The sequence below is a fragment of the Schistocerca nitens genome, chromosome 7 (genome assembly GCF_023898315.1).
Source record: "Schistocerca nitens isolate TAMUIC-IGC-003100 chromosome 7, iqSchNite1.1, whole genome shotgun sequence".
Classification (NCBI taxonomy): Eukaryota; Metazoa; Arthropoda; class Insecta; order Orthoptera; family Acrididae; genus Schistocerca; species Schistocerca nitens.
In genome coordinates this window covers 62,478,116-62,496,686 of record NC_064620.1, presented here as the reverse complement: position 1 = coordinate 62,496,686, position 18,571 = coordinate 62,478,116, and the positions used below count along the sequence as shown (strand labels likewise).

Here is an 18,571-nt window from a genome sequence, read left to right as displayed (position 1 = left end):
CTAGGGGAATCTAGTAAAACACTGAATGCATACATAAAGAAAGCAAATGATATGAGGTAAAGCCCAAAGGGTATGCAACACACCTAAGGTACAGGTAACAAGGATACAATCTTCACTGACCATGGTTACTAGGAAAACTAACATAGTCTACACTTACTTATGATAGTCTATGGGAGTTTTACAACTCTAGTTTCTACTAATAGAGGCTAACTACGTCCTGTCTTCAGGAGTATGTAAGTCCTAATAAGAAACTCAATATAATTAGACAGATCATATTCTCTACATGCTAATTATTCAACTTACTGAACCAGAGTCTAAGAACTTGTTCATTCATCCATTGGGTATTCTACAGGTAACCACTGAACATTTTTACATCAATCAAAAATTATGTAAGATACATTTACAAAAATTATTGTAACTATTCAAGTAATGTGTCATTTAACATAGACTTGATAACATTATGTATGTAATCTATATAACAGAGGGAAACATTCCACGCGGGAAAAATATATCTAAAAACAAATATGATGTGACTTACCGAACGAAAGCGCTGGCAGGTTGATAGACACACAAACAAACACAAACACACACACACACACACACACAAAATTCAAGCTTTCGCAACAAACTGTTGCCTCATCAGGAAAGAGGGGAAGGAGAGGGAAAGACGAAAGGATGTGGGTTTTAAGGGAGAGGGTAAGGAGTCATTCCAATCCCGGGAGCGGAAAGACTTACCTTAGGGGGGAAAAAGGACCGGAATCCCTGAACCATTACACCAACAACCTGACAACAGCTTTTGCATCTCGCAACTACCCTCCCGACCTGGTACAGAAGCAAATAACCAGAGCCACTTCCTCGTCCCCTCGAACCCAGAATCCCCCACAGAAGAACCACAAAAGTGCCCCACTTGTGACAGGATACTTTCTGGGACTGGACCAGACTCTGAATGTGGCTCTCCAGCAGGGATACGACTTCCTCAAATCCTGCCCTGAAATGAGCTACATCCCTCATGAAATCCTCCCCACTCCACCAAGAGTGTCTTTCCACCGTCCACCTAACCTTTGTAACCTCTTAGTTCATCCCTATGAAATCCCCAAACCACCTTCCCTACCCTCTGGCTCCTATCCTTGTAACCGCCCCCGGTGTAAAACCTGTCCCATACACCCTCCCACCACCACCTACTCCAGTCCTGTAACCCGGAAGGTGTACACGATCAAAGGCAGAGCCACGTGTGAAAGCACCCACGTGATTTACCAACTGACCTGCCTACACTGTGACGCATTCTATGTGGTAATGACCAGCAACAAACTGTCCATTCGCATGAATGGACACAGGCAGATAGTGTTTGTTGGTAATGAGGATCACCCTGTGGCTAAACATGCCTTGGTGCACGGCCAGCACATCTTGGCACAGTGTTACACCGTCCGGGTTATCTGGATACTTCCCACCAACACCAACCTATCCGAACTCCAGAGATGGGAACTTGCTCTTCAATATATCCTCTCTTCCCGTTACCCACCAGGCCTCAATCTCCGCTAATTTCAAGTTGCCGCCACTCATGCCTCACCTGTCATTCAACATCATCTTTGCCTCTTCACTTCCGCCTCGACTGACATCTCTGCCCAAACTCTTTGTCTTTAAATATGTGTGCTTGTGTCTGTATATGTGTGGATGGATATGTGTGTGTGTGCGAGTGTATACCTGTCCTTTTTTCCCCCTAAGGTAAGTCTTTCTGCTCCCGGGATTGGAATGACTCCTTACCCTCTCCCTTAAAACCCACATCCTTTCGTCTTTCCCTCTCCTTCCCCTCTTTCCTGATGAGGCAACAGTTTGTTGCGAAAGCTTGAATTTTGTGTGTGTGTTTGTGTTTGTTTGTGTGTCTATCGACCTGCCAGCGCTTTCGTTCGGTAAGTCACATCATCTTTGTTTTTAGATATATGTATGTCATCTGAAATATATGCAAAATATCTGAACATTGTGCCATTACTAACTAAAAAAGTACTTTCTTCTTACAGAAATATGTTGATTGGTCCAAACCAATGCTGGCACAAGTTGGAAAACTTGGAAAACATTATGATCAATGGGTGCAATCTCCTGTAGATAGAGAGCTGAGATTATTTGAGTCTGATTTTCTGGAGAAACTGTCAGTTACATATTGGTATGTGATACCATTAGTATGGGTTCCTGTGACATCACTCTTCATTCTTAAAGGGATCTCTCATAACAATGAATTTTCTGCAGGTATACTGATTTTCGTAACTTTTCTCTAACAGTAAGGTATTTATTGTTGCTTAAACATTCAACCTTTATCAGAAGTTTTAACTGAATTAAAGGAACGTCTGATAAAAATGTAACCTCATTTGGAATGTTCATCATAGATGTGAACTGTAGCCAGTTTTTTTATCATGGAAAATTCACACTATTGTTAATAGGGGACCAATTAGGACAGTTTTAATACAATATGTCAACACATCTAAACTGCTTTAAAACACCTTGCTTTTACTACACATGTTGATTACTCGTCTGATTATTTCCTAACCGGTGAGACACACATTTCTTCAACAATATGCTATTTACAATTACAGTCTTAGTCTACAACACATTCTGAAGTTTCTTTTTCTCATTTTTTAGTTTAATTTATTAGTCCTCTAGACCACACGTGATACACGAAAGTACGTTACGAAATACGACAATGTGTGATATTCAATGTCAGAGTGCAAGAAAAAACAAAACTCCCAGGCAGATTAAAACTGTTGCCAAACTGGGACTCAAACCTCAGACCTCTGCCTTTTGCGGGCAAGTGCTCTACCAGCTAAGCTAACCAAGCGTGTCTCACAACCCATCCTCACAGCTTTACTTCCACTAGCACCACATCTCCCTCCTTCCAACTGCCTGCAAAAAGCAAAGGTCCCAGATGCATGTCCCAGTCCAGCACACAGTTTTAAGCTACCAGGATGTTTCACATCAGCACACATCTGCTAGAGAGAAAATTCATTCAGGAATGGAAGGGGAAAGCTTGTTCACCTGTTCAGTTCAGTGCGCACTGATTCATAAATACTAATTACCAAGCCGTTAGGCACACTGCTTACAGAGCAAATCACATAAAATTATTGTGTATTTTGAATCTATGTAATCTCCACATTTTCAAATATCCTTAACTGTGTGATCTAGTACATTAAACAATGGAAAATCCAGGATGGAAAGTCAACAGTATTCTGAAAAGGATAGTTGCTACTCACCAACTGTGTGTGTGTGTGTGTGTGTGTGTGTGTGTGTGTGTGTGTTGGCCGGAAGGCCACTTTGACAGTCTTTTTGTTGTGCCTATCTGTGACTCAGCATCTCCACTATATGGTGAGTAGCATCTATCCTTTTCATAATACTGATCTTATATATTTTATCATTAATTAGCTAAATCTCTAAGATGCATAAAAGCTGTCACTCATTTCACACTCCATGAGGATGAATCAAATAGGATGTAATCTTGATACATGGCACAATAAAAGGTGTCCCCTGATCACATCTGATGAGGAGTTACTAAGTATAGACACACAAACTGTAGATCTCTTGTCATACAGAGTGTTACAAAAAGGTATAGCCAAACTTTCAGGAAACATTCCTCACACACAAAGAAAGAAAATATGTTATGTGGACATGTGTCCGGAAACGCCTACTTTCCGTGTTAGAGCTCATTTTATTACTTCTCTTCAAATCACATTAATCATGGAATGGAAACACACAGCAACAGAACGTACCAGCATGACTTCAAACACTTTGTTACAAGAAATGTTCAAAATGTCCTTCGTTAGCGAGGATACATGCATCCACCCTCTGTCGCATGGAATCCCTGATGCGCTGATGCAGCCCTGGAGAATGGCGTATTGTATCACAGCCTTCCACAATATGAGCCCGAAGAGTCTCTACATTTGGTACCGGGGTTGTGTAGACAAGAGCTTTCAAATGCCCCCATAAATGAAAGTCAAGAGGGTTGAGGTCAGGAGAGCGTGGAGGCCATGGAATTGGTCCGCCTCTACCAATCCATCGGTCACCGAATCTGTTGTTGACAAGCATACGAACACTTCGACTGAAATGTGCAGGAGCTCCATCGTGCATGAACCACATGTTGTGTCGTACTCGTAAAGGCACATGTTCTGGCAGCACAGGTAGAGTATCCCGTATGAAATCATGATAACCTGCTCCATTGAGCGTAGGTGGAAGAACATGGCGCCCAATCAAGACATCACCAACAATGCCTGCCCAAACGTTCACAGAAAATCTGTGTTGATGACGTGATTGCACAATTGCGTGCGGATTCTCGTCAGCCCACACATGTTGATTGTGAAAATTTACAATTTGATCACGTTGGAATGAAGCCTCATCCGTAAAGAGAACATTTGCACTGAAATGAGGATTGACACATTGTTGGATTAACCATTCACAGAAGTGTACCCGTAGAGGCCAATAAGCTGCTGATAGTGCCTGCACACGCTGTACATGGTACGGAAACAACTGGTTCTCCCATAGCACTCTCCATACAGTGACGTGGTCAATGTTACCTTGTACAGCAGCAACTTCTCTGATGCTGACATTAAGGTTATCGTCAACTGCACGAAGAATTGCCTTGTCCATTGCAGGTGTCCTCGTCGTTCTAGGTCTTCCCCAGTCGCTAGTCAGAGGCTGGAATGTTCCGTGCTCCCGAACACGCTGATCAATTGCTTCGAACGTCTTCCTGTCGGGACACCTTCGTTCTGGAAATCTGTCTCGATACAAACGTACCGTGCCCCGGCTATTGCCCTGTGCTAATCCATACATCAAATGGGCATCTGCCAATTCCACATTTGTAAACATTGCACTGACTGCAAAACCACGTTCGTGATGAACACTAACCTGTTGATGCTACGTACTGATGTGCTTGATGCTAGTACTGTAGAGCAATGAGTCGCATGTCAACACAAGCACCGAAGTCAACATTACCTTCCTTCAATTGGGCCAACTGGCGGTGAATCGAGGAAGTACAGTACATACTGACGAAACTAAAATGAGCTCTAACATGGAAATTAAGCATTTCCGGACACATGTCCACATAACATCTTTTCTTTATTTGTGTGTGAGGAATGTTGCCTGAAAGTTTGGCCGTACCTTTTTGTAACACCCTGTATAACTCTGTTTCTATCTTTCATCTCATTCTGTATCTCTACACCCTTTCCATCCAATGCTCCACTCCTACCACAACAATCATGGTAAGGAATTACTAAACAAATTGCCTTACCGTCATCAAGTAATATGCAAGACATTTTTCCTAGTTTTCATTTTCAAAAAGCAGAAATGTAACATGTCCTTAGTTGAAGAATTTCCTACGTTATTGTTTGGACCATGAACATAGCTCAGCCCTAAATAAAATAAGATGGTCAGAAATGTTTCAGTGCTAGTTGACACTACAGTATACCTTTCTTCTCTCCTAGATCCTACATTCCCTGCATGGGTGATTGGCAGCTTCCTGTTGGGAGTAGGACTATGGTCTCTCCTAGAGTATACTTTACATCGATGGGTATTCCACATGAAACCTCCAGCAGATTCTCCTGGTCTTATCACATTTCACTTTTTGATACATGGGTTACATCATAAGGTAAGTACCTTATCCATAATTTCTAAACATACCCTGAAGAATACAGCAATGTGGATTATTTCTAAATGTTTTCACATTGTTCAAGATAAAATAATTAGACCAAATAAATGTTGATATTACAGACATAAAAGTTGTGATGAGAATTTTTCATTTCTTGTGGAAAGTAATGGAATGTCAAAATAAAAGTTCAGTTTATCTAAGACACATAAAAGTCTACACTCAATAAAAAGTTTAAGTTATGCAACAGCTTTACAAAAGACTGCAAATATCAAGCTCCCTGAACTAGTGTTAGTTCCAGTCAGTTCTAAAACAGTGGTAGAAATTCAAAAGTAATAAAAGCAAGGCAGGCAGATCCTTTGACCCAAGTCAACAGAAATCAGAGAACTATGGAGTTTCCAGTATTATGTGTATTGCCCGCACAAATAAACATTACATTTCTATTAGCTGGTGGTTTCTGTGTCTTCTTCACTACCTACTGTGTCTTCTTCACTAATAGTAGGAATGAACATTTCTTTGTTTGGAAGATGGATAAAGAATTTCAGCTTTAAAGGGACACAAATGTGAAACTGATTTAACAAGCACCATGTTATGTTATGTTATGTTATGTGGTTTATTCATCTCATTACATACAATTTTCAAATCATTTGATTTGATGTACAGGAGACATGTCAAGGTTTACAAAAGAAATTTTTTTCACTTTTTTTAAGAGAAATACAAAAGTTTACATTATATTTTACATTTCTAAGTTACAGCTACACATGTACATAATATAATAAATGTATTACAATCCCTGTGTTCAGATTGTGAAGCTGTCCTCAATGAATTCATCGACAGAATAATAACACTTTTCCACCAGGAGAGTAAAGAGCAATCTTTTCAGTGAACCAATCTCCATTTTAAATATATTACTGCCTTTTATTTTATTGAAAATTTTTAACCCCATATACTCTGGCGTTTGGGCATAAAGTTTTAAACGATGTGTTGGAAGTTTGAAGTTACCTCTGTGGCGAGTGCTGTAGTTGTGGTCAAAACGGAAATTGTCTAGTGTATGTTGATTTCTATATAGGAACACCACCATCTCATATATGTAAAGTGAGGGGATAGATAGTACTTTTAAATTTTTTAACAGTGGTCGACAGGATTCCCGTTTTTTTGCAACACACATGTTTCTAATTACTTTCTTTTGTAATACTAGGAGCCTAGTGACATTTGCTGAATTTCCCCAGAAGATTATGCCATAACGAATAACTGACTCAAAGTAGCAGTGATAAACTATCTTTCTGGTATCCATGTTTGTGGCACCTGACAAAATACACATTGCAAATGCTAAGTTGTTCAGTTTATTTGATAAGTAATCTATGTGTACCTTCCAATTTAAATTTTTGTCAAGATTTAGGCCTAAGAACTTCACGTGGTTTGCTTCTGTGATATCCTGATCATTGCAAGTTATCTTTATTTCACTCCTTTCTACTGATTTAGCTTCAAATTGCATCATTTTGGTTTTAGTTACATTTAGTTTTAGTCCATTTTGATAGAACCAAGATTCAAGTTTTTCTAAAGTATTTTTGGCTTTTTCTGGAATATTTTCAGATACCTCATTTTCAATTAGAACTGATGTATCATCAGCAAATAAGACTGAATGAACATCAATAGCAAGTGGTAGGTCATTTACATAAAAAAGAAACAGATAGGGACCCAATATCGAACCTTGTGGGACTCCTTGGGGAACTGTTTTCCAGTCTGATGAATAATTGGTTCCATTTGAAGTTAAAATTACTCTTTGTTTCCTACCTGACAGGTACGAGCTAAACCATTTTAAAGCAGTGTCTCTGATTCCATACATCTGTAATTTGTGGAGGAGTAATGCATGGTTCACTGAATCAAAAGCTTTAGTCAGATCACAGAATATACCTGTGACCTTTCTACCTTTATCTAACGTGGAGCATATTTTTTGGATAAACTCATTTATAGCATTCGCAGTGCTTTTACCCTGTTGGAATCCGAACTGGTTTTTAAAAATTATATCATTTACAGTAAGAAAGTTATTAATTTGTTTTGCTGCAATCTTTTCAAACACTTTAGAGAAGACCGGCAAGAGAGAGATAGGGCGGTAATTCCCCATATCTTCTGTCGATCCTTTCTTGAATAGAGGTTTGATCTCACCATATTTCAATACCTCTGGAAAGCATCCCTGTTCATAAGATTGATTTATAATAGTTGACAGTGGTTGGGAAATAATATCGTACACATACTTGATTACAGATGTTGTTATTTCATCCCAACCATGTGAGGTTTTGTTTTTTAGAGACAATATTTCCTTTTCCACATCCCTTTGGGTTATTTTTTCAAATTGTTTAAAAGATGTGTTCTGGCTGTTTTCCAAATTTGTGATGCCCTGATAGAATGTCATATCCACATCCGATCTTACTACATTTAGGAAGAATTCATTGAAACAACTTGACATCTTAACAGGGTTTACTATAATTTCATTTTCATGTCTAATTTTCAAAATCTCATGAATTTTTACTTTGGCTCCTAGTTCAGACTGAACAACTGACCACACTGCTTTTGTCTTATTTCTGTGTTCTCGTATGAATTTATTATTTGCCATTTTTTTAGCTGCCGCTACAACTTTCCTAAATACAGCTTTATACTGTTTGACATAAATAACAAAATCTGGATTTCTGTTTGATTTTAACTCATTGTGGAGCTCTCTCTTTCTGGCACTAGAGATCTTTATTCCTGTTGTAATCCATTTGAGTTTACCATTAACCTTCTTTTGCTTATATCTACGAGGAAATGATTCATTAAATACCTCTAAGAAACAATTTAAGAATTTGTCATAGTTTATCGAGCTTGAACTATTGTAGTCTACAGGCCAGCTTATTATACTTAATTTACTGCGGAATAAATCCATTTTACTTTTACTGAGATCCCTTTTTATACACACTTCTGGAGGCTTTAGGTTATTTGCTTTTGGGAGCTCAATAAACAGAGCTGAGTGATCTGAAATACCCAAGTCTAAGCAGTATTTGTGCTTATTTCCACTGTCAAATATGTAGTTAGTAATAATATTATCAATGCAGGTCACTGATCTGCTGTTTTCCCTAGTGCTTTCAGAAAAATTTAGCTTGAAACCAGATTTCTGAATTAAGTCACGAAATTTTGTGGAATCATTGCTTTCAACTAAGACATTTAAGTTGAAGTCTGCTGCTATAACAACTTTTTTCTTACTTTCTTTCTGGAGTTTTTCCAGGAGGCATTCAAATTTGGTTAAAAACACTTTTGTTACCGCACATCCAGGAATCCTGTAGATTGCTATAACCAATGTATTCAGATCACTCAGCTCTACAGAGCAACTTTCAAACACGCTCTCTTCATTTAAATAATTAAAACTATCTCTTACTGTATAACTTATGGAAGAATTGACAAGAATGCAGGAGCCTCCACGAGATTTGCTTATTCTACAAAAGCTAGCAGCTACCTTAAAATTATTAATACTATTTAGTACTTTTATACTATCTTCTGTTAACCAGTGTTCATTTAGGCAGATTATTTTAATATTTACGGATTCTGAGAGCAGAATTTTTAGTTCGTCGATTTTTGAGAATTTACGATTTGGTAGTTCTGCCCCTAAGCCATTTATATTCAAGTGCATCAATAGATCGTTTTTGCTTTTAATTATTTCACGTGCATCCTTTGTTTGGTACCTAAACTTTTTATTTTCAGTTTGAATTGTTTCTTTGTCACCCCTATCACAATGAATTAGTTTCCCTTGCTTCTTAGGACTTTACACACGTCTATGAACATTTTACTAAGGTTCACAGAGCCTAATCTATTCAAGTGCAGGCCGTCTTTTCCCAGACACTTGCAGTTTAAGAATTTGTTTGGGTCAATGAATACTGCACCGAGTATGTTGCACTGTTCCCTAATGCCGGTATTTATCCTGTTGATGTAAGTATCACTTACCGATCTTCGATGAATGATTCCACTAATTACCAGCCTGGATGTTGGGTATACAGTTTTCGCCGATCTAATCAGATTCCGCGTTTCATTCACGATTTCTTCCTCACTGTTACTGCGGATGGAGTTTGTGCCCACGTGGATTAAGACACCTCTGTAATCGTCGGTACTTACAGTTTTGTTACCAGTTTCGTCCGTGTTTCTTTTCGTGGACAATACATTCTTAAAATGTTTGTTGAGTTGATGCGATCGGATTCCAGGTCGAACATCGACCTTGCAGTCCGGCACAATAACATTTTTTAATATAGAATCACCTATTAACAGAAAATCGTTTTTGTCATCTTCTTTGTTCGTTGCACTTTTACGTTTGTCCTTCTTATTATAGGAAACTGTTTTCCATTTATACTTATCACTTGTTTCACTGACAGAGTTCTCTGTGGTATTATTAGCCGTATTACACAAATGCGGATGTTTGCCACTTTGTTCAGTAATGGGTTGATTTCTACACACGCAGGATTTTCTTTCAATAACCAGTTCAGAATTTTCTTGTTTCAATGCTAAAATTTCCGCCTTCAGCGCTTCAATGTCACTTTGAAGCAATTTAATAATTTCTTCTTTTGAATTCACGGTACTTACGAGTTCGGCCGTCTCACTACGCAAACAGTGTGGGCACGACCATGGAAACTCGTCTTTTATGAGTTTTAAATTCACTTTCGCACATTTTTCATGAAACCAGTAGTTACACTTCACACAAAAGATGCCTTTCATGACGCGTTTCGAACATTCCCTACACGATGAACTATTTAATTTAACCTTTTTTGAGGACTGAGATGTACCACAACACTCTTCTATCGGCGCCATCTCCATGTTGTTGGACCTGAGAAAATGGTGATATGTTACATATAAGAGTAATGATTTCAACACGTGATTTTGCTTTAGCAGTGATAGATAATAGTTTTGGTTGTAAGTAAAAGCATTCTCCAGATGGTTTAGTAAGAAATTTATCATCACAAAGACACAAAGTAAATTTTTCAGTTTACATTGCAAGCAAAAGAAATGGTAAGCCCTCCACTGGGGTAGAATTGTTAGATTTAAAAGTATGGTTATCACAAATTCCCTTTGAAAATAAAGGATTAGTAAGCATGAGAGAGCACCTTTGAAGACTGGCTCTTAAGGCAACACTATTGCTAGCTCCTACAGTGCTGTGCAACCTCAGATATGATAGTTGGGATCGGCGACAAAAGAATTGGGTTGATCTGTTTAAAGAGACATTTAACCTATTGCTGCACTCTCTAATTAGCTGTCTGGAACATCATTTATCAGAAACTGAATAACATAACTGCAGAATTTCATATAGGGTAGAAGTTTCCTTACCTTTTATATTTTGCAGCTCTTGCTGATCCTTTCCTTTGGCTGCTTTGTCGTCCTTTTTATGTCAAAAGGAGATTTCACCTAAGAAAACTCTAAAATACAAGGATACCATATGGCTGGCCAGCACCAACCTCCAGAATGTAATTCGAGTACTACTAATACAGTTTCTCATACTTTTAAAGTTTGTATTCCTTCCCCCCCCCCTTCTTTTTTTTCCTTTTTTTCTCTCTCTTTATCTTATTTTTACATTTTTGTCTTCATATTTCCCTCTGTCTCCATCTTTTTGTTTTTTTCTTTCATCTCTTTCTTATTTGCTTCAAGTTCTTAAATGTAGTTATTCATTCCATCTCTCTTTCTATCTTCCTCTCAATCCATCTTTAGTTGTCATTCTGTTCTTCTACAACCTCTGGATCAAAGATCGCAAACTGATTAAAAATGTACCATCTTTGTACTTGCACATTCTGATGCCTCCTCCTTAATCTTTTGGCACCCTCACCCACTGTCGACCTAAGATCTGAGTGATGTGCCCTCCTTCCTCAACATATCCCTCTTTTTTCCACTAGGAAAGAAAAATTCAGGAACAGATTTTTTCTACTTTTAGTAGCACTTAATTGTAAATTGTAAACATGTAGATGTATCAGCAGTGCTGAATTTCTTCTTCTGAAGATAAGCATGGGCTAGCAGGCTAGTATCAGCATGGGAGGCTCATTACAAACCAAATTCCCACCCTGCACTGCCATATAATCAAAGCTATCAATTCAGCATCATTCTGCAAAAAGGTGGGGCATATAATAGACACCATTAGCAGCAAGTGCACCCAGAACCATGAGAGCATGCGGAAAAGTAATGCTAACAAATTTTTGTGTGACAACTCTTAAAGCTTCTCAAACAAAACAAATTTTATGAACGTACTACATCTTTATTCTTCCTGTCAACATATTTCTTTCTCAACATAGTCATCCACGCAACAAGCACATTTCTACCAAGGAAAGACCAGTTTCTTGATACCATCACTGTAGAATGCTTGACTTTATTCATAGAGCCACAACCTCACCTCTGCTAGCACCACTCCACCAATATCAAACTGAAGTTCTTGAAGGTATGCTTTAAATTTTGGAAACAGATGAAACTCGGATTGGGCCAAGTCGGGACTGTACGGAGTATGATCAATTACAGTGAATCTGAAGTGGCAGACTATTGCAGATCTCACAGCTCTCTTGTGTGTTCTGACTTTGTCATGCAGAAAGAGAGGGCAATCTATGTGTGAAAGAACTCTTTGAATTCGAAACACTGTTACAGTACACTATTTCTCATGCACCGACATCATTGCTTTATACACCAACATGTTACATGCTACAATTTGGAGCCCTCTGGCAGCAGAGGCCTGCAGCTGCAATTGTGGAGGCGTGAAGAATAAAGATGTAGAATGTTAATAATGTTTGTTTTAGTTAAAAAGTTTTAACAGCTTTCATATAAAAAATTTGGAGGCATCGCTTTTCAGAACACCCTCGCATTTGTTGTTATGAAATCTCAAAACTGTTTCACTGCTCAGAGTGAAACTAACATGAATATACAGGGTGTTACAAAAAGGTACGGCCAAACTTTCAGGCAACATTCCTCACACACAAATAAAGAAAAGATGTTATGTGGACATGTGTCCGGAAATGCTTAATTTCCATGTTAGAGCTCATTTTAGTTTCGTCAGTATGTACTGTACTTCCTCGATTCACCGCCAGTTGGCCCAATTGAAGGAAGGTAATGTTGACTTCGGTGCTTGTGTTGACATGCGACTCATTGCTCTACAGTACTAGCATCAAGCACATCAGTACGTAGCATCAACAGGTTAGTGTTCATCACGAACGTGGTTTTGCAGTCAGTGCAATGTTTACAAATGCGGAGTTGGTAGATGCCCATTCGATGTATGGATTAGCACGGGGCAGATTTCCAGAACGAAGGTGTCCCGACAGGAAGACGTTCGAAGCAATTGATCGGCGTGTTAGGGAGCACGGAACATTCCAGCCTATGACTAGTGACTGGGGAAGACCTAGAACAACGAGGACACCTGCAATGGACGAGGCAATTCTTCGTGCCATTGACGATAACCCTAATGTCAGCATCAGAGAAGCTGCTGCTGTACAAGGTAACATTGACCACGTCACTGTATGGAGAGTGCTACGGGAGAACCAGTTGTTTCCGTACCATGTACAGTGTGTGCAGACACTATCAGCAGCTGATTGGCCTCCAAGGGTACACTTCTGCGAATGGTTCATCCAACAATGTGTCAATCCTCATTTCAGTGCAAATGTTCTCTTTACGGATGAGGCTTCATTCCAACGTGATCAAATTGTAAATTTTCACAATCAACATGTGTGGGCTGACGAGAATCCGCACGCAATTGTGCAATCACATCATCAGCACAGATTTTCTGTGAACGTTTGGGCAGGCATTGTTGGTGATGTCTTGATTGGGCCCCATGTTCTTCCACTTACACTCAATGGAGCACGTTATCATGATTTCATACGGGATACTCTACCTGTGCTGCTAGAACATGTGCCTTTACAAGTACGACACAACATGTGGTTCATGCACGATGGAGCTCCTGCACATTTCAGTCGAAGTGTTCATACGCTTGTCAACAACAGGTTCGGTGACCGATGGATTGGTAGAGGCGGACCAATTCCATGGCCTCCACGCTCTCCTGACCTCAACCCTCTTGACTTTCATTTATGGGGGCATTTGAAAGCTCTTGTCTACGCAACCCCGGTACCAAATGTACAGACTCTTCGTGCTCATATTGTGGACGGCTGTGATACAATACGACATTCTCCAGGGCTGCATCAGCACATCAGGGATTCCATGCGACAGAGGGTGGATGCATGTATCCTCGCTAACGGAAGACATTTTGAACATTTCCTGCAACAATGCGTTTGAAGTCACGCTGGTGTGTTTTGTTGCTGTGTGTATCCATTCCATGATTAATGTGATTTGAAGAGAAGTAATAAAATGAGCTCTAATATGGAAAGTAAGCTTTTCCGGCCACATGTCCACATAACATATTTTCTTTCTTTGTGTGTGACGAATGTTTCCTGAAAGTTTGGCCATACCTTTTTGTAACACCCTGTATACAGTATGACCATATAAATGAAAGGAACCTGGAGGCAATGTAATGAAAAGGGGGATGCAATCCTGGGAGAAGAATTTTACGTAACGTAACTCTGGAAGACCCTAAGCTGAAACAAGGCATCTGGTGTAGATGATGTTCTCTCAGATTTATTAAAATCCATAGGAGGAGGAATAGTGACAAAACTGTTCCACTTGATATGTAGGTATGCATGATATGTGAAACAAGAAGACTCTAAGAAGAATGTAATAATGCCAATCATGGCAGTTACTGACAGCTGTATTACCAAACCATTCATTAAATAAGCCATGTGCTAACATGATTTATCTACAGGAGTAAGGAATGACTGGTAGATGCCAGGTGATAACATCATTCTCCAAGCAGTCCCAACCAAAGGATACAAAACAGGATTGTATTTTACCTTTGGATTATTTTGCCCAGGAAGATTCCATCACTATTAAAACACACAATAGACCTGCTGCTTCTGAGTAAATATAATGACTGTAGTTTCTCCTTGCTTTCAATTGCCAATGGTACCAGCACACGCGATCAAGTTGGCTAGTGTAATAAGAGTAGATCAGTCAGTCATTCAAACTGCTGTCCCTACAGTTATTGAAAAGGCTACGCATCTCTTCATAAACCATATGTTAGTATGATCTCACCACAGATAACCCTCTGCACAGGCGCCAACTCCATGGGGCCAGAGGGGGGCCGAGCCCCTCAAAAATTCATTTGGGGTGGGTGGAGCCCCCGCAATCATTTAAGAAAATTATTAGTTATATTATGCTTTGTAAAATCACAAAATTATGTTGGAATTTTTTATTTTTTCCTTGTTTGACAATAGTTACCTTTTAAAATACTTTCAGTAATGTGTTAAAACAAATAATTATTATGGTAGTAAGCAGGTTAACTGCGTGGTGTGAGTGGTGTGAATCATGATAGTGTTATGGTGCTGCGGGCACACTTTTGTCCCGGTGCATGAACCTTCAGGTACAATCTGGTGCCAGCGGGCCAGCTCTGTGGCTGCGATGACATCAAAAGGACTGGAGCAGAAGCACCTGGAACCCTCCGCCTCGCATTGCCTTGACACTTTGAGACATTACGACACTGCAGCTATATAAAGCCCAGCCTGCTGTCGCAGTCATTCTGTGTGGATAGTTTCATTCAGTGCATGCTGCAGACGTGTTTAGTGTTCTGCCTTTAGTGTCTAGTGGACTATTTTATATGACTATATTTTATTCATTTACTTTAGTCTCTTAGTGTACTGTGAATTAAGTTTGCGATGGAAAAATTTGTTACCAAAACGGCACTGCAAGCCAACCTCCAACAATTATTGTGTCGTCAATTGCTTCGTCATCTTCAGGCGAGAACTGTTCACAGCCGAAACATGGACAATCTGGTAAGGGAAAATCATTTCAGAAGTCTTGGTTGATCAAATATACATGGCTAGAATATGAAGCATCTACCGAAAAAGTTTTTTGCAAAACCTGCAAAGAGGCAGATGCTGAAAATCTATTACAATTTTCCTCAAAAAAAAAGAAAATGCATTTCCTTCCATAGGGTTTTCTAACTGGAAAAAGGCTTTGGCTTTGGAAAAATTCTGTCTTCATGAAAATATGTTTACACATAAGGAAGGTGTTCTGAAACTAAATTCTATCACTAACCAAAGTGCGGCCTCCCAATTGAATGAACAGTTAGATAGTGATATGAAGAAAGGCCATTTAGATCTTGAGACAATTTTTACTACTGTGCAATTTCTATGCCAACAAGGACTAGCAATTAGAGGGCACAAAGATGTAAACTCAATTTTTTTTCAGTTGTTGGAAATCTGAAAGAATGACATACCTGAGTTTAAAGACTGGTTAGGGCATTTGGGGTATAAGTGGACGTCCCACGATATTCACAATGAGATCATTGATCTACTAGGAAAGTCTGTGTTGGGAAAGGTATTGGCTTCAATCAAGAAGACTGAACATTTTTCTATTATGGTTGATGAAACAAGTGATTCTTCGATTCACGAACAAGTGCCATTTTGTATTCGTGCTGTCGATGGTTCCTTAATCATCAATGAAGACTTTATTGGCTTATACGAGACCCCCAACACTGAATCACAAACTCTGTTTAGTATTTTAAAAGACGTTTTTTGCTCATCTTGATTTGTCAATGGATAACTTAAGAGGACAGTGCTGTGATGGAGCCTCGAATATGAGAGGTAAGTTCAAAGGAGTAAAAAGGTTAGTTTTGGATGTGCAACCAAAAGCACTTTATGTGCACTGCACTGCTCACAGTTTAGACTTGGCAGTTGTAGACAGTCTCCGCCATCTTACATCTATGAGAGATATTATGGGTTTAGTCAAGGACTTAATAAACACCGTAAGGGAATCCAACAAATGAATGGGACTTTACAGAAGCATATGCTGTGAGAGCGCCAACGACCAAGCTGGTCTACGATCCCTTTGCCCGACTCGAGAATATTAAAAAACTTTGAAGAACTTCTTGAGTTTTTTGAAACATTTTCTGCAGAGGACAAAACAGAGGCAGGTTACAAATGTGCAGGCTACCTCGAGTCAATGTTACAATTCAAGACTTATTTCTTTTTACGGCTTTATTGCCATGCAATGAACCCAGTAGAGGATTCAATGAAAAAATTCAATGGCCACACTTTTTGGAATTATGTTTAAAAGAAAACCCTTCACAAGTTGACGATCCTTCGCTTCCTCGGACTCGAAGGATACCAAAGAAGTCTGAAAACAATTAAGCCAGCTCATCACACACTTTCAAAACCCCAAAAGAATACTACAAAGCTATTTACATTGAAGTTTGTGAAACAGTTCAATTTTGCATTACTGGGCGGTTTGCTTCAACTAGACTTTTAGCAAACAGAGGTGAAACAAATTTGAAAAAAATCAACTGAGTTTTTCAAAAATGACCTAGACATTGAGAGACTGCACTTACACTTGAATATGTTAGCCGATATCGCAAATAAAAAACAAGTGGTCTTAAAAAACATGCATGATGTAAGAAAGTACATTACACAAGAGCCTGCAGTTGGAGAAATGTTATGTGAAGTAGTGATGTGCATTAAGCTTCTCCAAGTAGTTCCCATCACAAATCACGACAGCAACAGCAGAATGGTCATTTAGCTTCCTTAGATGTCTGAAGTCATATCTCCGATCAACAATGGGACAAAAGCGATTGAACAACTTTGCTGTTCTTCATGCCCACCAAGATGTTTTGGATGAATTGGATATCTGACCAATCATCAACGACTTCATATTCAGTCAACCAGTCAGATGGTTGACATTTGAACCTTTCTAAAGACACTCTAGCCATAATAATGGCATTTAGAGCAATATTAAAAATCTTTATAAAATAGAGAATTAAATACATACATAATGTTAAATTTTCAGTTTCGGAATATTACTACTAGTTTAGTACTGTATAGCTATAGTACTGTATTAGTTATTTTCAAATAATTAAATATTTTTAGGGTGTAAGACCCAACTAAAACCCGCTATTTACATACTTTTCGATTGAAAGTATTAGGCATACTGTATTAACTTTATTAACTGTATTAAAGCATTAACTTTGAAATATTGTTTTTATTTAATGAACCCTGAGCCTTATTCAAAGCATGCTTAAACTAGCTATTTCACTTATTAATCCAAGTGCTATTACTGTGTGACAGCAGTATTTCATGTTTTATTCTTTTAATGATAGTTTAGGGTTTATTTAAATATAATTTCAGTCTTTTCAGAGCTACATATTCACTGCTCTGTAATAGTCTATAAGCATGATTATTACTGTAAATTAAATTAGCTTTTTACGAAAATACCGAGTGTGTTTATGTTTTGTTTCTTTTTTTTCAAAGCCAAAAAATGTGTCAAGCTTGTCGAGTTGCCCAGAGTGTCAAGTTATCGAGATGCTAGTTTTTGTGGTTCTAATGTTGATCATATGAATATAAAATACTTAAAAAAAACTTTAAAACTCACTATTTTTCATCCAAAATTTAGAAAATTTCCCGGGACAAGATCCCCAGTATGCCCCCCCCTCCCCCCCCCCCCCAATATTTTTTAAAAGTCGGCACCCCTGACCCTCTGAAGTAAGAAAGGTATGATAAAGCTGTCCTCAAGGCTCGCTCGAACACCACTTTGCATTACTATGTGTGGTAGTTTTGGATATGGTATGCCCTCTGCCCTTAGAACTGACTTACCCAGACAGCTGGCTTACCCAGACACTTACGGACAGGACAGCTCTACATAGTAAGGTTTGATAAAGCTGTCCTCAAGGTTGGTTTGAACACCGCTTTGCAATTACTACGTGTGGTAGTTTTGGATATAGTATGCCCTTAACTTCCTCTGCCCTTAGAACTGGCTTACCCGGAATGTAAAGTCTAACAGTCCACATAAAGCTGTCCTTGTTGTCCGAAACAAAATTAGCAAGCTACTTTTTCAAATAACGGGATCCTCTTTATTCAGTTTTTCTATGCACAA

General features: G+C 38.8%; 1 protein-coding gene across 1 annotated transcript in view; it reads left to right on the top strand.

The window, feature by feature from the left end:
• Positions 1-18,571, top strand: part of LOC126195045 (fatty acid 2-hydroxylase) — a 66,324-nt gene that overhangs the window by 43,136 nt on the left and 4,617 nt on the right. The window contains exons 4-5 of the mRNA XM_049933491.1: positions 2,016-2,241; positions 5,460-5,623. Coding sequence (XP_049789448.1) covers positions 2,016-2,241; positions 5,460-5,623 — 390 coding nt within the window. The remainder of the gene's footprint in view (positions 1-2,015; positions 2,242-5,459; positions 5,624-18,571) is intronic.